The sequence below is a fragment of the Papio anubis genome, chromosome 7 (assembly GCF_008728515.1).
Source record: "Papio anubis isolate 15944 chromosome 7, Panubis1.0, whole genome shotgun sequence".
NCBI lineage: Eukaryota > Metazoa > Chordata > Mammalia > Primates > Cercopithecidae > Papio > Papio anubis.
The window spans coordinates 135,585,235-135,605,264 of record NC_044982.1 but is presented as its reverse complement, the minus strand read 5'-3'; the positions used below and the strand labels follow the sequence as shown (position 1 = coordinate 135,605,264).

At 41.5% G+C, this 20,030-nt stretch overlaps 1 protein-coding gene across 1 annotated transcript in view; it reads right to left on the bottom strand.

The window, feature by feature from the left end:
* Nucleotides 1–3,860: 3,860 nt before the first annotated feature.
* Nucleotides 3,861–20,030, bottom strand: part of LOC116268656 (unconventional myosin-Va-like) — a 213,476-nt gene continuing 197,306 nt past the window's right edge. Inside the window, exons 35-41 of the mRNA XM_031668673.1 lie at nucleotides 18,690–18,844; nucleotides 14,219–14,308; nucleotides 12,432–12,582; nucleotides 9,729–10,011; nucleotides 7,704–7,878; nucleotides 6,151–6,231; nucleotides 3,861–5,882 (exon numbers count right to left, since the gene is read on the bottom strand). Coding sequence (XP_031524533.1) covers nucleotides 5,730–5,882; nucleotides 6,151–6,231; nucleotides 7,704–7,878; nucleotides 9,729–10,011; nucleotides 12,432–12,582; nucleotides 14,219–14,308; nucleotides 18,690–18,844 — 1,088 coding nt within the window. The 3' untranslated portion in view covers nucleotides 3,861–5,729. The remainder of the gene's footprint in view (nucleotides 5,883–6,150; nucleotides 6,232–7,703; nucleotides 7,879–9,728; nucleotides 10,012–12,431; nucleotides 12,583–14,218; nucleotides 14,309–18,689; nucleotides 18,845–20,030) is intronic.

Below are 20,030 nucleotides of genomic sequence, written 5' to 3'. Positions count from 1 at the left end.
TTAGGGAGCCTGAAATGTGGGCTAAAATTTTGTAACACAGTAACAATAAGATTTGAAACTGCTGACGCTGAAAAATGCATAAAAATATACTGACCTGCCAAGCACTGAATTATATATACCAGTTTCAACTAAAAAACAACATTTTTTCTTTCAAATATTTCAAGCATTACAATACTGAGGAAATGTTAGTCATATGAATCCAATAACATCCATTAAGTTAAGCTAATGAACATTTTAGATAGACCAAATTACAAATAAAAAAAGTATAAAAAGCATTTTGGAAGATATTTTACATAGTATTTTTCAGTTCCTGATCTACTGAGAAATCTACTGTAATTCAGGTTGGTTTATTTAATTTAGGGTGATACAACAGAACAGAACTTATAGAACGCTTTCCTGTTTTTACTCAACCTTTTATAGTACAGGGTTCTTAAAAAATTTTGAAAAGAATGTCCACAAAAAGTTTGAGTTATACCCTTTACCTTTAGTAACAAAAGGTTAGTAGAAAGCAAGACATTTAAGTATTACCAAGAATCTAACTTATCTCCATAATTTCTTTCACATATTCATTTGCTTACTTGTGACACAGGGTCCCACTGACTCAGAAGCATTCTCTCAGCTGGCCTCTCACTGGCTCTGAGACTGTCGCTGCCCCACAGTTCCAGTTCCCATTTGGAAAGGAAAGAGGAAGTACAGGAGAAGAAGGGTCATGCAGGGCCACACCCAATCCAAACTCTCACAAAACCTTGAGAAACAGGGCAAGATATCCCTTCCAGGCAAGATATCCTTTACAGAAGAAAAGTTCTGGAGAACTTAAGGCAGCTCTAGAAGGGAAGGGAGCAAGGGTTAAGGCGGCCCTCACAGCACAGCCTGAGAACAAATTACAATGCACTCATCCATGAGCAGAGGCGACAGCAATACAGAGCCTCTTCAACGTGCATGCACACAGCACCCCTCCTAGCACCCGTCAACACCTGTGGCATGCACACACTGCAGCGCCCACACACACACTGACATGTATATGGCCTGCCCAGTGACAGCTCTCAGAAGGTACTCGGTGGCTTGGGCTCCCCTGTGCTGAGGACCTAAATTGGGAAGGTGGCCTATAGCTGCAGGCCTGTCCAGGCTGCACAGCTCACCTGGTGGCTCCAACAGGGACTCTGATGGGTGTGTGGAGAGTAACTTTCCTCTTAATTTCAGAGAGACTTTTGCTGCTTCCTGTCTTTTTGGTTGAGATAGTCTGCCACCAATTAATGCCCAAACAGAATATTGCACCCTCCCAGAGAGCACTGATTCACGACAAAAGTCAAGCCTAGTTATAGCAAGTAACTACGACAAAAAAGAAAACCGCCGGGCGCTGAGCACTTGGTCCCCTTAAAACAAGTAACTTGGTACTCGGCACTTGGTCCGTTCCCACATGCCAGCTGCCACCTCGGACAAAAAACCACCCCTTGCTGGCCAGGTGCATTCCACATGTACCAGGAGGGGCAGCACGTGACCTCACGACTTTTTAAAGTCTCCTGCCTCACAGGTGCCCACACCACCACTGCTCCGTATGGGAAAGCGGGACAGCCAGAGGGCTGTGCGACATCAGGCAAGTCACTGCCCCTATCTCTATTCCCAAGCTATTATCGGCAAATGATTGTAGAAGCAACCCCATCCACTGTCCATGCTGCTGTGAGGATGAAACGAGGTAACAGAGAAAAGCGCTGCAGGAAAGCATATCTGGACCCAGGTACTGTTTCTGCATTACTTTCAACAGGATGCACTAGTTTTGGCTCTGTTTTATCATAAGCAGCTGACATTACCCGGAGGATCCTTGACTATGCCTGCTAAGGAACTCTATGAATTAGTGATGTGTGTGTGTGTGTGTGTGTGAGAGAGAGAGAGAGCGAGCGCACTGTGTGAGGACTTCTCAGGATGGTGGCAGGTGCTCATTTTCCTAGGGTTACCAGGAAAGTAATTTCTCACAACAATCACTACACTGAAATTATAATAATATAGTATTTTCATAGCCTCCCCTAGCATGTAGCTATAACCTTACTAACATATTTGATCTATATTCCACGTAGTCACCCAGAAAGAGCCAACTATCAGCTATCCATGGAAATGAAGAAATAACACAGCAACTCATCCAAACTGACAATAATCCCCAAATCTCCTATCAGTTGGCTTTGGAATATGTTTTTGTGCTTCTGCACCTGATGAAAGAAGCATTAGATACGTGGACATTTTTTAAACTTCCAAAGGAATTAGAAGCTGCACTTTGTGGATTTTATCCCATATTTATCTTCCCTTCTTTTAGAGTTACTCTCGGGCAGATCAAAGCCTTAACCTGAGGAAAAGCTGCAAGAAGGGAAATTACTTTTAATTCTTCAGCTTCAAGTTGTAAGGGTGTGAGGTGAGTCTGTATGTAGTAAGGTGAATGGGGAGGGGATTATTGAGATAAAGAACTGTTGTGACTTTTAAGATCACTTCCTTTGAATTCCCATTGTGTGTCACAGAGGAATTAAGAAAAAGTCAATGACTGATCTTCTGAAGGAATGTATTGCAGAGAAGCAAGAACAAGACCAGCGCAAAGACTGGGCTGATGGTAAGCACCAGGAAGGCCAGCCGGGGCAACTGAGGACTGACTCCATCCACCTGCCGTCAGTGCACAAACAGCAGGCAACGGGAGAGACTATTAAGTTGAGGGAAGCGGAAGAGTGAATGTGTAGGGGAAAGGGTGGCAGGGTGTGTCTGAAGTTGGGTGAGAAAGTGTGGCTGACAGAGAGAAAGAACCTCAGAGGGAAAGCAATCCTCAAACTGGCCCAAAGATCCCCATAGTCAGCAGAATCTTCTTTTACCTTCAATAAAATGGTATACAGAGTCATTTACTGGACCTTAGGGTTTCCTGGTTACAAGGATTCTTGTGAACGACTAAAAATCTCCAGGCCAATTAACCAAGAGAGGTTAATTCAGACCCTCATCTGGGGCTCTGGGTAGGCCTGGGAGGAAGCTGGAGCCTGGAGTAGCAGAACCTTTGTGCCACCATCACTGAACAGGAGAAACCAGCAGGGGCGGCTGTGGGAGCTCTGGCTCCAGCACTTGACAGGAGAAAGACAGGAGGAGGGAGAGAAAGGCTCAGACCATAGCCTTTCTTTCATGACGCTTCAGTACATGAGCTGTCTGGAGTGAAAAAAAGGGCTGCATGGCAGTGAGAGCTACAGCGTGACCTGGAAGACCTGAGAAGATTCAGGGTGCACGTGAGTCGTGCTACACAGGATGAAGCTGGGGGAGGTCTGGGAGATTTCCAGGGCTGAGGTGGACAGCCTGTACCACGGTTGCATTTTCTTAGCAAGTCCCCAACTTACAGCCTATCGGATGCTGTTAGATTCTGACACATTCAGTACAAACCAAATGGCTGTGACTAAATTGTGCACTGAAAACCGCCTTGACAACCAGGAAAAACTGGGAGAATCTGATGCAATTGGTAGTGCTTCTGGTTGATATTGCAAATAAATAAATAAATGTATTCAAACTGAATAAAGCAGTATATGATGTAATAAAAATTAAACTAATTATAATACAAATATAGTAGGACCTTCTAAAAGCATGTACATAAATCATGTACATTTAAGAAAGGTTACGGTCACAAACCTGTGATTTTACATTTGATTAATCCTAAGGAATTGACAGGCACTACACACTGGTCTTTCCATCAAAGAATGAACTTACTGAATAACTGCAGCTTTTTTTCTCTAGAATCTAAGGGCTGAGAAGAGAGAATTTTAAATGTGGAAGAGACATTAAGAATCAGTGTCCAACTCTCTTATTTTATAAACAAGGAACTTGAGGCCCACGTGAATTAACAGACAGTATTCATCTTTTAATAACAATCTTTATCACTGATATGAAGCTGTTTGACTTCCATAAATATTGCACATATTTTAATAAGATTTGTCATTTTTATAGACCATCTAACAGTTAAATGATATAATCTATGATTGTAATTCAGAACCAGAGTTTCTAATGAAAACTAATAATTTGCTTTTGTGCAACCTGAAGGATTTATTGTATAAGATTCCTAAGAAAAATGGTGAATATATTTAACTAGAATTTCAGAATGACAACTTACAGAATCTGGGTCTTAATGAACCAAATCCTCTGTAAAATTCAACAATCTTCTATTTCTTATATAAGTCTTCTTAAAGTATTTCTAATATGATGTTTTTAAAAGTATCTAGTGGCATCTGAGAACACTTATAGAAGTTGCAAAGCCTTAAAAACTGAATCATAATGAAATATTTATTATATACCTTCTTTTGCATAATCAAAGTTTCAAGACCTGAATCATGAATATTCTGACAATCTTTTCTGGATAGTGAGTGATATTAAATCTTTTTTTTTTTCCCCCAAGGCAGTGTCTCTCTCTGTCACCCAGGCTGGAGTGCAGTGGTTCAATCTCATTGCAATCTCCGCCTCCCAGTTTCAATCGATTCTCGTGCCTCAGCCTCCCAAGTAGCTGGGATTACAGGCACGTGCCACCACGCCCGGCTAATTTTTGTATTTTTAGTAGAGACGGGGTTTCACCATGTTGGCCAGGCTGGTCTCAAAGTCCTGACCTCAAGTGATCCACCCACCTTAGCCTCCCAAAGTGCTGGGATTAAAGGCGTGAGCCACCACACCCAGCCTAGATTAATTCTTAATAAATTAAGAAGAGAGAAAACCTGTCAAGGTTGAAAATATGCACTGAAGGAATCGGATCTGGTAATTAAAAATAAGTCACTGCACAGAACACTGTACCCTGATGCAATATCCACCCAGGGAAAATTAATGAGCACATCAGTGTAATACATCCTGAATAAATAATGACATCAACAATAGCCACTTTGTCTAATCCTACCCCTAAATGTCAAGCATTTTGTCATATTATTACATGACTTTCCAGTGTCTGCTACTTGTGCAGGTGAATCTGTAGGTATTTGCATATAATCCAGTTAAAACTGTGATCTGATTGAATTGTAAACAGAGTTGATAAGAGAAACTTATTGTTGTAGTGCCTAATAAGAATATCACTTACATTTTAAGAAGACAGTATGTAGCAGCAATTTAAAATGCTCAGTAAACTATAGTACAAATGGACATCTATACTATTTAGCAAACCAACATTCCTTTAATATCTCTATATAATAGTGACACAAATGAGGAATTACTTTACATATTGCCAGTTTATTTCTTTGAACCAGTTTGACAATATCAACATAATTGATTCCTAAAACTGATATGATATGTACTCAATGGAGACTTTTCTTTCCATTCTCCTGTTTAGTGCAGAGGAGATTCTTTGGTGCCTTCCTAACAACAGCTCATCTATGGAAGTTATGCTTTTTATACCATTCAAATGCAGTGCTAAGGATTTAAAATAAATGCTGCCAGCTGAAGACACATTTTTCTCCTCCTTTCCTTCCTCCCTCCCTCCCTTCCTTCCATCATTCTCCTGTATGTAAACTCAGGGTACCTAGTTGGTTAAGGATGAGTGTTGCTATAAAGATAACACAGCACAAAAGAGCCTATCTTTGTTTCCAAAGTGATGAAAGTATTCTAGGGAGATTTCCAGTTAATGACTTCTCATATGGGAGATAATCAGTACTGTCTCTTTAAAAATGCATTTTCAATAGCTCACTGGAAATAATGGGTTCTTATTTCAGGCAAGAGATGTATTGTCAATGTTTGCCTGGGCATCACTTTCAGACCCGTGAAATGAAGCCCAGGCCGAGGCTGGCTGGAATCTGGATGGTTTCTAGCGCGAGGGAAGATGGGTTGAAAGGAAAGGTGACAGGAAAGATGTGTTTAGCATCCATGAGCAGCTGGGGAGAGTCTTTCCTGTCTCGTAAACGCATCTGAGAAGATTAAGAAAAAAAATTAACAGAGCATCAGTTCTTTGAATCTAAAAGACTTTTTTCTACTAAAATTTCTACCCTCAAATTCTCAACTAATGAAGAATGTTTACCTTTGTTTTAAACTCACTTCATTTTCCCAATAAACTATTATCAAAAAAGTTAGTGCATTGTAAAATAAGATAAAAGATAACACATTATCCTTCAATAAATCACAAAATGTCCATTCAAAAGACTGTGTTGGTGAATCAAAGAAGATGGGAGCTCTTACCTGTATAGTACGAATGAATGACACAGAGACTCTTTCTTCAAACTCATTAACAGGAGTATACAAATTCAACACTTTCACAATCTGTGAGAAATGAAATGATCAAAGTTTTTGGCATATTATCAAATACACACTGGGCACCTATAATCTGGAAAATTAAAAGGATCTGTGCATACGGATTTCAGTTCTACTCAGTGGTGGGCTGGGACCAGAAGGAAGGAGGAGCTGGTCTGCACATTTACGTTTGTTATTTGAATTTTTACAGGAGAATGTATCAATGTAATGTTTGTGTAATATTGTAAAAAGCCGTGTACATTTAGAAGAATATTCAAACAGCACAAGAGAATAAAACATGAAAAATAAATGTCCGCACTCCCATCCTTCCAGTCTCCCAAAGTGGTAACTGTTAACCAAGGGTGGCCAGGCTGGTCTTGAACTCCTGACCTCAGGTGATCTGCCTGCCTTGGCCTCCTAAAGTGCTGGAATTACAGGTGTGAGCCACCATGCCCAGCCTACTGATTTTTTCTGTCGCCCAGGCTGGAGTGCAGTGGCGCGATCTTGGCTCACTGCAACCTCCGTCTCCCAGGTTCCAGCGATTCTTCTGCCTCAGCCTCCTGAGTAGCTGGGATAACAGGTGCCTGCCACCATGCCCGGCTAATTTTTGTATTTTTAGTAGACACGGGGTTTCACCATGTTGGTCAGGCTGGTCTTGAACTGATTTTTTACTGTATTGGGCAAAACTGAAAATTTCATGTTATAGGACATATGATGAACATTAAGAAAATCTAAGACTTAGCACAGAAAATAACTGGGCAAAAAGAAAATTGGGCATGTTCTTGCCTGTGCCTTGCTTCATGCTGTCACTATCATCCTCAAATGCCCTTCTCATTCCCTTACTTCTTTAAATTCAACACCCAGATTAATAGGATCTTTCCTGAATACAGTTATCTCCCCTCAGCACTTCCTTTAGACATCTTACTATAGAATTTGCTAGAACCTCTACGGTAGAGTCAGTTGGATACGACTCTGTCTGCCCTACTAAACCGTAAGCTCCTTGAAGGCAGGAATTTTTCCTTATTTATTGAAGCATCTTCCCCAGCAATAAATATGGTGCCTTGAGATGGAGGCTCAATTAGTCATCTGTTGAATTGAAGTAACAAGAATTATCTGTCTCTAAAAACAAAGTCATTACTTGATAATCCACTCAATTATCAAATAATATAGAAAGCTATTTTATGGAATAGAAGCTGCAGAGACTGTATACTCCATGAGAGCAGGGGCTTTGTTGTGCCTTTGGGTGCATCCCAGTGCCTTCAATGTTATATAGAACACTGTAAGCACTCAATAAATACTGGCTGAATATTAAATATATTTAACTATAATTAGCACTGAAATGTATTAATTTCTGGCAAAATCTCCTTGCTTTAAGATCGGCACAGGTAAATATCTTCTTGGACACAGATGAAGTCAGCTCAGAAATACAAGCAATAAGTAGGAGACTTCTTTACTTCCCTAAAGAATGTTAAATTATTTCATAACAGGGAAAGTTGCTCTACCTGGGCAGTAGTTAAAGCATTGCACATAGAACAAATGGCTTCTGCATCATCATCTGTTTTCTTTTTCACTTGCAAAAGTTGAGCAGCCTGAATGAGAGGTTCTAGGGTTTCTTTAGCCCCACTGTTCATCAGATTCTTGTCACGCAGCCATTCTTCAAGTTGACTGACATTGTACCTATTCCAAAAAAAAAAAAAAAAAAAAGAGAGAGATACAGAGAATGCAAATTTGCTGAATGTTGTCAAAAATGTCTTAATTTTTTTTTGTGTGGCCTTGTCAGGATTTATGTTAAAATGACAGGCAGTATTTTTGTTCAATTTTCTTAAATCTCATCAGCTGTGCTTAAAAATTTATTATAGTCATGAGGATTATAATCATCATTATATAAGATTAAATGACAAGATAATGTAATTCTCTTTAATGGAAGATGGAAGTGAAGTCATTATGGCAAAAGTTATTAGACTTGCTAATAAACAAAATAGAATACATAATGTAGCTCTGTCTTTATTGGTGGGCTGGCCAGAAAACACTTTGTAGCTTCTCTTACAATTTCAGAGCTGGGTTACTGTTGCAGGGTGAGACTTGATAATCCTTGAAGTACTCTCTCTTAAGACAAACTTCAAATCAGGTAACTGAATAACCAGAAGCCCTACATATACCTGTGCTCAAGCCTTAAGGGAAGAGCCTAGGAGATGAAGATGGTGACCTGAGAAAGCTCCGGGATGAAGGGAGAGAGAGGCAAGGGAGGGCCACTGGAAGAGACAAGGACTCCAAATGGGGACAGAGACAAACTACAAAGACACTGAGGTTTCACGAAGCAGCCAACCAAGTGGCAGCGGTCCGAAGACTGAGGCCAATGGACACACAATCAGCACTTAGCACCCAAGCAAATAGGGGCCAGCATAATATTACCACAGGCGGCTCCACACTTCCATGCAGACCTTATAGAGAAATATGTTCCACTATCTGAGAGGAAAGCATTATTGTCTTAAAATTCACTACAATTCAGTGTGAGTCAGGATGGAAAATTTGAAAAGAACACTAAGAGTTCCTGAGATTGAGTAACTACTAAGACTTTCATAGGAGAAATCATTTTTCTCTCCTCTTGGTGAATATTCTAGCTGTTTTAAAATAAAAATTTGTGTCCCAGTGCGGTGGCTCACACCTGTAATCCCAGCATTTTGGGAGGCCAAGGCAGGTGGATCACCTGAGGTCAGGAGTTCGAGACCATCCTGGCCAACATGGGAAACCCTGTCTCTACTAAAAATACAAAAATTAGCCAGGCGTGGTGGTGCATGCCTGCAATCCCAGTTACTTGGGAGACTGAGGCAGGAGAATTGCTTGAACCTGGGAGGCAGAGGGCGCAGTGAGCCAAGATCATGCCATTGTACTCCAGCCTGGGCAACAAGAGCGAAACTCCATCTCAAAAAAATAAAAAATAAAAAATTTGTAAAAAAAATTATGTTACAGTAATGAGGTTATGTTGAGGAGTAGTGGGCATAAAATTAAGTGTAGCTTTTCTTAAAATATAGAGGGGGGATATTGTAATAATTAGTAAAAGATCTATTAGACCTGTTCTTGTTGTCATAGGTACAAAAAGGTATTTTTCCAAAAATATGTTTCTAAAAGCAATCAAACAATACAAATATTCATTATTATAATTTAATAATTTCTTATTGTATAATTAAAACACACACATAAGGAGAGGAAGCAGCTATCTCATCTTTGTGTATGTTTGAATCATCTCTTCACTCCCCCAAATAAGCAAGCTTCACAGTGGAGTAGGGTTTCCTATCAAGCATGTGAAGAACCTGTCGGCAGGGTACAAACAGGGAGCAATAATGAGATGTGAAGAAATCCAGCCAGGCAAGGGAAAGTGGCTCCGTGCCAGGTTCCCCCTTGCCGCTTGGCCGCATGGCATCAGACATGAGATGCAAGGACTGAAAACAAGCCATCAGCTCTCCACAACCCTGGCAGGCCAGCCGGGCAGCAAAAAGAGACTGTCGCAGGTGTTGGCGTTTGCTCACCTGATCTGCATGCCTTTACTCCAGGAGCACATGTCCTTCCGCAGGAGTAGGTTGTTCAGGGTGATGGCCCCCACGATGTAGAACATCTGCTTGACCACCTGCTTGATCAGTTCAGGGTCCATGCCGTGCTGACACATAACTGAGTGGAAGGAGTTGAGCTGCCGGAGGATGGAGTCCAGTGTGTAGGTGCCCTCATCGGCGATACTGGAGGTTCGCTTTCTCAACCCCGTGGGCTTCACCCCAGACACGCCCTGAATCGTTTCATGTTCCAGCATGCCTGAGACTGCAGGAATATTTCAATTGTTAGAGGAGAAGATGTGGAAGGAAATCTTTCACGTGCACACATCCATGTGCACACACACACACACATTCAACTTAGGAAAATTAGCTGGGCGCAGTGGCTCACGCCTGTAATCCCAGCACTATGGGAGGCCGCCGAGGTGGGTGGATCACTGGAGGCCAGGAGTTCAAGACCAGCCTGGCCAACATAAGGAAACCCCATATCTATTAAAAATACAAAAATTAGCCAGGTGTGGTAGCGTGTGCCTGTAATCCCAGTTACTCAGGAGGCTAAGGAAGGACAGTCACTTGAATCTGGGAGGCAAAGGGTGCAGTGAGCTGAGATCGCACCTCTGGGCTCTAGGCTGGGTGACAGAGCGAGACTCCATCTCAAAAAAAAAGGAAGGAAGGAAGGCAGGAAGGAGGGAGGGAGGGAAGGAAGGAAGGCAGGAAGGAGAGAGAGAGGGAAGGAGGGAGAGAGGGAGGGAGGGAGGGAAGGAAGGGAGGGAGGGAGGGAGGGAGGAAGGAAGGAAGGAAGGAAGGAAGATCTGGGTGCCAAGATACAGGGAAAAGGAACTTCACTGCAAAAGGGCTTCTGGATTTTAAACTTTACTGAAGGAATAATTCTTAAATGCAAAAATTTACTATAAATTTAAGTAAACTTAATGGTGTCTCTTCTAAAATAAGAAGAGTAAGAAGCAGTAGCCTTGTGATAGCACAAGTGTGTGTGTCTTGGGTGGGCTTTTGAGAGTGATTGGTAGCAGTTAGGGTTAAGATAAGCATTCTCCATGTTATCTGAGCCCCACAGGCAAAAACAGTAAGAAAGGCAGGGCACTGACAATCATCTTGGAGAAGACATGGGAGAGGGGAGTGGCTGGAGAGCTGGGCCCTTCCTTATTCTGGGCTTCCCACAATAGCAGTGGGCCCTTGGGCTGACCTCCGTCTCCCAGGATTCGTCTTCTCACCTGTGGCCTGGCTGCTTCCCTGTTGTGCTCTCTTAGCATTTGGCTTATGCCTCCCCTAGAATGTTTCTGAGATGTCCACTCCCTGTGAGTCCCTTGAGAGCAAAGGCCACGTCTGGTTCATCTTGCTATTTAATTGTGCTAAACAGATTCCCTAGAACTGGCACGTTTGTTGTTGCTGTTAAATGACTGGGAGATGGGGGTAAGGATTTAGATTGGGGCTTCTTTGAGGTGAACTTCTTTTTTTTCTCTTTTGAGACGGAGTCTCACTCTGTCGCCCAGGCTGGAGTACAGTGGCGCAATCTCAGCTCACTGCAAGCTCTGCCTCCCGGGTTCACACCATTTTCCTGCCTCAGCCTCCCAAGTAGCTGGCACTACAGGCGCCGGCCCCACGCCCAGCTAATTTTTTGTATTTTTAGTAGAGACGGGATTTCACCATGTTAGCCAGGATGGTCTCGATCTCCTGACCTCATGATCCGCCTGCCTCGGCCTCCCAAACTGCTGGGATTACAGGCGTGAGCCACCGCACCTGGTCCAGGTGAACTTCTTATTCAGCCAATAGAAACAGGCAAAGCAACAGAAAAATTGGCTGAAGCTGACCTTCTTGGTATCTGTGTTACCTCCTATATTTTCGCCCACCTAGAGTGCTTTACTGACTTTTTAAGGGACATCTGAAGAAAACATTGCCATCTCCCATGGCTTCCTCAGCTTTTGATGTCTCAAATAGCTAGTTAACTGTGGCCTATGAAAGCAAAGGAAACACTATGAGCCCACAGAAGGGAAATGAAGAAGTTGTGGAAACATGGAAAATGCATGGATGGGGAAAGAAAGTGTAGCTGGAAGTAGCCTTAAGAGCCTGCTGATAGGCTGGGCGCAGTGCTGGCATCTGTAATCCCAGCACTTTGGGAGGCTGAGGTGGGTGGCTCACAAGGTCAGGAGATCGAGACCATCCTGGCTAACACAGTGAAACCCCGTCTCTACTAAAAATGCAAAAAATTAGCCGGGCATGGTGGCTGGTGCCTGCAGTCCCAGCTACTCAGGAGGCTGAGGCAGGAGAATGGTGTGAACCCGGGAGGCGGAGCTTGCAGTGAGCTGAGATCCGGCCACTGCACTCCAGCCTGGGCGACAGAGCGAGACTCCGACTCAAAAAAAAAAAGATAACAGTGTTTGGTAACTTAAAACAATTTTTTAAAATTCAATGCATTAAACTGAATTTAAACATTAAATATTAGGGAAGGAAACCAGAAACTACTGTTTCAGTCTTGTGGAAGCAGTGATTTTCATGCATCCCAGTTAATTATGGCTGGGTTTCTGGGATTCCTCGGCTAATTTTAGCCCTGTATCTTACTACTTTATGCTCCCCAAATGAATAGCTGCCCTGAAACATGTGCCCCTGGAGGCTACTTATTGATGGGCACGAATGATAGGCAGGCTGCAATGCCCAATGGGGCCCTGGCCTTACCAATCATTGGCTGAAGGATGTTCTCTAACACCCGCACGAGCTGCTGGTAGATCTGAATGGCCAGGTCACTCAGCACCTGCCGATACTCAGCCAGGTCAAAATTGGTGAGGCAGTGTTCATTCTGGCGAGATGTGTTGTGCTTCATAAAGCCCTAGAGTCATAATGCAAAGTTAATGATACACGTGAAGTAACCTGTCTCTTCAGTTTAACTATCTCCGATTTGATCAGCATCTTCATGTTCTTTTCTGCTCTGTCCAAGGAGCTTCCCCACTAAAATGCCAGGACTGACATTCTGCAATGCTGACGTGTGTTTGTTCGCTTCCATCACACCCCCCCTCCACTTCTTACTAGCTTTTCAACAATACCTAAACTTGGCAACCTAGCATTTAAGTCTTCCCAACAGCAATGTCAATGAAACAAATTGGAGGAACTTAACTAAAAAAATAAAATAAAATAAAAAGGTGTTTCACTTCTGAAACAGCAGGCTTACTGTCAAACACTAAATTATCTAGAGTACTAATCTCTTAACTTCAGTTCATTATAGTCCTGTTCTTAAAAACTACACCCAAAGGACATATATAATCTTGAAATAGACCAATTTCTACAGAGACTGGTGAATACATACAAAAAGTTCCCTTTACTCTATTTCGTGGTACCCACACCATGGTTTTCAGTCAGAGGTTAGAAGGGAATCTTTGGTGGTATCTGTTAAAATGGAACTGAATGGGCGGCCCTTTTTCCAGTCATTTTGCAGTTTAACACGTTGCTTGCCTGACGCTACCTGATAAAGGCAAGTGCTTACTTTGAGGATTCTCCCCACAGCCAAGCATCTGCCTCCTTACCACCTACTTAATGACTGGTCCAAAAGTGGGGACTGACAGGATGCGGTCAACAACTCCTCAGGGGGATTCTGGTCTGTTGGCCCCGTCTTCTCAAGGACCGGGCCTTGCTCATCTCTGTGTTTCCCATCATCTGCCAGGACAGGCCTGGGTCTTGGGGTGCTCGGGAAATGCTACTGGGCACCTTCTCTGCTGCCCTCCTGGCAAAGGGATGGGAGGCATGGAAGGCAGTTGGTTAGGGTCATGGGCCCTCAGCGGTGCCAGATCCAGGATCCCAGCTCTGCTCCTTGTGGCCAAGAGGACTTGGGCAAATCAATGAGCCCCAGTGAGCCTTGGCTTCCTCATCTGTAAAAGTGGGCTATAATTCCTACCTCACAGAGATGCTGTAAGAATTAATGATCATAAATAACACCATGTACAGTAAGTGCTGTCTGACACATACTAAGCAGCCCTTAATGATCATTATTAACATTCTACATAGTTTTGAAATATTTGAAGTCTATCAAACAACTAATGAACACATCCCTACAAACAAAAACAATAGAGATTTTTTTGGACAAATTGAAAGACATGATCTTTGATCACCTTTTAAGGTATTGTGGCAAGCCAAAATTGATTAGTTTCTTTAAATAGTTCACTATTCTGATACTAGCTCTTGAAATGCCCACTAAAACATACTGACAAAAAGTTTCACTTCTGGTAACTATTCACTGACCAATGCTCATTTTATTTTCTCTATGCTTTCTCATAATGTAAAGAAGAAGCTGTCATTCTCCAAATCACTGTTTCATAGAGAGTGAACATTGAACAAAGCAATGAACTTCCAAGCCACCTCTGAATTTGGGTTTCTAAATAAAGAAATGGTTAAACATTTTGTGCTTTTAAATTTTTCCTTAAAAAGGTCAGAGAAAGTATAACATGCTGGTTTTGTAATCAAGGTTTTCTCACCTCTTCTCCACTGTACTGCGTCAAGCAGTGCAAAAATCGGCATGTGTTAGAGAGCCAGAAGGAGACGGTTTCAAAATCATCACCTCTTTTCTGAAAGAGAGAATAATTCTAAATTTGCCTTTTCCTTAGGGAAATAACCTAAAAAAAATTGAACAGATACCAAAAGACCCATTTCTTTCAGTTACCATTATAAACAATTATAAAAATAGATCACATTACAATTGTAAAGTCTTATGTCATTGCTAGCAGAATGTCAGCCACCAGGTTCATTAGTTGTTGCTTTGCTTACCATTCACTTTTTTGGCATAGAAAATTAAACCGATGTGAATTTAGCTGTTCCTTTAAGCAGAAAAAAATTCACCTGGCCGGGTGCGGTGGCTCACACCTGTAATCCCAGCACTTTGGGAGGCCGAGGTGGGTGGATCACCTGAGGTCAGGAGTTCGAGACCAGCCTGGCCAACATGGTGAAACCCCATCTCTACCAAAAATACAAAAATTAGCTGGGCATGCTGGCACATGCCTGTAATCCCAGCTACTTGGGAAGCTGAGGTAGAAGAATCACTTAAGTCCAGGAGGCGGAGATTGCAGTGAGCCAGGATTGCGCCACTGCACTCCAGCCTAGAGACAGAACAAGACTCTATCTCAAAAAAAAAAAAAAAAAAAAAAAAAATTCCCCTAGCCACCGCTGACCCAACCTCATGTCCGTCTTGGGGTTAATGATGGGAGTCAGAACTAAAAGCAGAAAGAGGAATAACTAATATTGTGATAGAGAATTTGAAGCACTTAAACCCAGACTAGATTAAAAATCTTGTCAAGGGTAAGACAAAATTTCTGAGCTGTGAATCCAGAGATGAGATGGAGGAAGTCCTGCGATGAGCAGTACAGTCAGGGGAAAGCTGGTTGGCTCTTCACCAGGACTGGGCTACCGTGGCAGGAAGAAGAGAGACTCATTGTGCCTGAAAAAGCTGTGAGGGCTGGGAATACTTCCCAGGAGCTTCATGGCAGACATACTTGGAAGGACCATGCATTTGTCAACTAAACCATTTGGATGAACTAATCCCAGTTTATATATGGGAAGTCACAGAAATATCAATGTTTGCCTACACTTTTTCTCAGAAAACTTTGCAAAGGAAAACCAGAATAGTTTACCTAGGACAGGTGCCTAGCATTAAATGGTCTTAGAAGCTCATTTTTTTTTTTTGCATGAAATAATATATTCCAATAACTCTACTACCATATCACAACAAAACCCAGGTTCTTAGAAGCTGTGTGAGAATACCTGCCTTTGGTTTCTTGGTAGTGGCTTTATGCAGTAAACGTGCACAGGATATATCATGGGGAAAGATGGGTTTCTCATCTTTTTTTTTACATAAATAAAATCACCTTTTTAAGAAAGTACAAAGCACCCTTGAATTTTGTAGAATACTCCCCTAAAAAGACTTTTAAGAAAAAAAATCCTAGAGGATATCAAACCTAACTAAGTCTTTTCAGCTGAGACAGAATTACTGAACTCAGGTCCTGACTTTACCACTAAGTAAATATCCGAAAGACCTAGCTATGTAGTCTTCCAATGTCAGAGGACTGTGAATAAAATAAATAAAATAATAAATTATTTACTGCCAGTAAATACAATTTTATTACATTCCCAAACACGGAAAATCATCCTACAGTTTAAGTGCAGATTTGACTAAAAATAACTCTGCCTCTTCCAAAAATCTGGATTACAACTGTTCCTAGCGGAGGCTCTGGCCTAAGCTGACAAAAGCAATGAATGCAGATTGGGAAAATGTGCTGGTCATTGTCAGGCTATGGGAGAGCGTCACTAAAGCACCAATCTAGACTGTCTTCACTGACGTCTACACAAATCAAACTGCAGAGATCCTCAGAATAGTCCCAGCTGGATGTAACGGCACGTATACTAAACAGTTACCAGATAAAGGTGATTAAAACCTAAGGAGAAGACTTCATTCTAGAAATAATCCAGCATCTGTTTTCATTAGTGGGCTCCAGCCTTTGCTAAGCCACTTTTTTTTTTTTTTTTGGAGACAGAGACTCACTCTGTCTGTCGCCCAGGCTGGAGTGCAGTGGTGTGATCATGGCTCACTGCAGCTTTGACCTCATAGGCTCGAGCGATCCTCCTACCTCAGCTTCCCAAGTAGCTGGGACTGAAGGAACACGTCACCATGCTTGGCTAATTTTTTATGTTTTGTAGAGATGGGGTCTCGCAGTGTTGTCAGGGTTGGTCTCAATTTCCTGGGCTCAAGCAGTCCTCCCACCTCTGCCTTCCAAAGTGCTGGGATTACAGGCATGAGCCACAGCACCCAGCTCACTTTTAAACAAAATAACTCAACAAATACAATTTGAACACTAAGGGTATCCTCTGTCCTCATGAAAATGAGATACTCTATATTACTTCAAAATAAAAGAACATTTGCTTCTTTGGAAATTAAAAAAACATTAAAATAGAATGCCAACTCTTTACCTAAGAGAGGTTACTAGATTGAGTTTGTCGAAGTAATATTTTTTGCAATAAACAAGCTGTATTTGATCAAAATTAATAAATCCATGTTAGTTCCTACTCTACCCCATAGGAAAAACAAGTTGAACTCAAAGCTATTTGCAGTTTTTGATTTATTAGAAAAGATCATAAGCTAAAAACTATGGATTCTCTACACATCTTCGGCTAGTTATGCTGCTTAGGGCCGATGGCAAAAAACCAGTTGCCAAAGTTGAAACAGGTATGCAACACAAATATACAATTCAAAACTGGGATGTGAGACAAATGCACATTAATTTTAAATGGTATTAAAGAGTGTTATGTTCTAGTGCCCACTCACTTTTAATCTTTACAGAATTTGGTACAATAGTCAAACCAGATAAGTATCTTCTTGCAATTATGATGAGAGAAAGAAAACTTTATGATTTAGTTTTTTCTCTCTCTAGGAGTTGGTCTAACAAGTAGCAAAACTTGTAGTTTATCTAAGTACAATATTGCATCAACGCACTCAAAATAAAATGAGTTATGTTGGGAAGACATTCATCAACTTTTAACTGTTAAATCTTCAGAAACTTCATGCTTTAGTAACCACTGTAGAATGTTAACTACAGAAAGTATCTGCACAATAGGGACCAACAGAGAACCAGCATTTATCAAAAGTTTGCTCCCCAGGGCTGACGGAGGGAGGAATGGGGAGTTAGCATTTAATGGGTACTGTGTTTCAGTTGGGGAGAATGAAAAAGCTCTGGAGATGGATGGTGGTGATAGCTGTACAACAGTGTGAACACATTTAATGCCACATAACCGTACACTTAAAAATGGTGAATATGGCAAATTTTATGTTATGTATGTTTTACCTAATTTTTTTTTAAGTTCCTAAAAGAAGTCTTAGATTTGAAAGAGTGGCATGCTGACTATCCACTTATCTTTACCCTAAAAGCTCTCATTAAGTTTGATAATCCGAAAGCAAAGTACCTGGAACACATGATCTCAGCTCCTCACAGCAACACTGAGTTAAAACTAAGCCTGTGCTCACTGTTTCTCTGGAGTCAAGAGGGGGATTATGCAAGTGACTCAGTGACTACTGAGTTGTGTAGGCTTTCTGCTCAGTTATATAACTTTGCTGTCTTTTCCAAGTCTCCTCTCTGATTAGCATCTGTGTGTTGCTTCCCACATGGAACCAGGCATTTTAGGTAACAGGGAAAATTATGGGGTGAGGTGGAGAAAAAGTTGGAAGAAAAATTGTAATATTTTATCAGACATCTTTTTATATGAATGAGCCATATCTTAAACTTATTTAACATCTATTTTAATTTCAGCATCACATTCCCTGTATATATGAACTCTACTAAATATTTTTTAGTTCTAAGTAAAACCTCAAACTATATCTGTCCATGAATAAACTTAGTTTACTGCACAATTAAATGCAGTTATGTCAAGTTGATTTTGATTACTGTTCAACTTGAGCCCTGTTTTGAAAGAAGGCAGACAGACATGTTCAAGGAAGAACATTTCCTCCAGTGGAAGTTTTCACTCAAGACCGAAAAGTGGCTGGGTGCAGTGGCTCACGCCTGTAATCTCAGTACTTTGGGAAGTTGAAGGGGGAGGATCACTTGAGCCTAGGAATTGGAGACCAGCCTGGGCAACACAGTGAGACCCTGTCTCTACAAAACATAAAAAATTAGCTGGGCATGGTGGTGTACAACTGTGGTCTCAGATACTTGGGAGGCTGAGCTGAAAGGATCGCTTGATCCTGGGGTTGCACTGGGGCTGCAGTTGAGCTGAGATTGCACTACTGTACTTCAGCCTAGGTGACATAGCAAAACCCTGGCTCAAAATAGATAAATAAGTAAATAAAAATTGGAAAGTTAGTAACAAGCAACTTAGCTAAACTCTAAGGAAGGAAAAGCAATCAGTGCAGATTCTGTCATCATTAACAATTCATGATGAGAATTTTGTTGAACAGGAACTGACCTTCAATACTTTTTTGATGCTGTTAATTGTTGATGTTAGCAACGACCTTACTTTCTGATCATCATTCAGGTAGTCAGCATGTCGAACACACATAAACAGGATATATGCCGGTAATCCTGGAATCAAATTGACTGCTACACCACGTGGCTTCAGTTCTAAAAAAAGAAAAAATAATAATTTTATATAACATGGAAAATTTTCACAAGGCATGCATTGTGAGATATAAAAGCACAGTTGTCATGTAAGAGTTCCATCATTCAAGGTAAGTAGGTAATATAAAAAGTGTATTTTAATAGCTCTTTAAGCAGAAAAATTCTGGAGTGTGGGGCATGTCTATGTAATGACAACTCCCAAACTGATATCTCCTGCGCTGACTTTTCCCTTGAACTCCAGTCTCACTATCAACCGCCTTCTTGACAACTCTACTCAGGCACATGAAACTAAGCCTCTCCCAAACCAAACTCTTGCTTCCCTAAGGAACCTCCTTTTTTGGAAGTTGTCCCCATCTTAGTAAATACATGGCAGCTCCAGTCTTCCAATACCCTAGATTACAAACCTCATCCTCATTTTTGACTCCTTTCTCTTCTTGTACCACATATCCAATCCATCAACAAACCCTGTTGGTTCTATCTACAAAATACGTCCAAAATCCAGCTACTTCTCACTGCTTCTACCAGCTACAGATGTCCCATGGAGGCCACCATCATCTCCTGCTGGGCTGCTGCAATAGCTCCCTAACTGGACTCCCTAATTCATCTCTCGCTCCCCAGTAAGTGCATTTTCCATACAACAATCAGAACCATTCTTTCAGAAAATGTTGGTCAGATCATGTCACTTTTGTTCTGAGAATCCTTCAAGCAGCTTCTCATGTCATGCATTTATAAAAGCCAAAATCCTCACCATAGTCCATGGGATCTGGCCCTATTCCCCTTCCCCACTCCAGCTCACTCTGCTTCAGTCAAATGGGTCTCCTTGCTGTTGGTTAAACATGCCAGGTATGCTCCCTGCCCAGGGCCTACGTGCTTACTGTTTTTCTGCCTTGAATGTTCTTTCCTCAGATATTAGCATGACTTGTTCGCTTACTTCCTTTGGTGTCTGTCCAAAGATCACCTTACCAAAGAGTGTTTCCTGACAATTTTACACAAACCAGTACACCTGCCTTCACTCTTTATTCTTTTTATTCCATCATATATTTGTTTATTTTGATTTCTTTATTTCTCCACTGGAATGTAAACTCTGTAAGACTGGGTACTTCACTTTGCTCATTACCTAGAAAATGCTTGGCACATAAGAGTTCATTAAACATTTGCTGAATTGATAAATCTGTTAATTCTGTGCTTA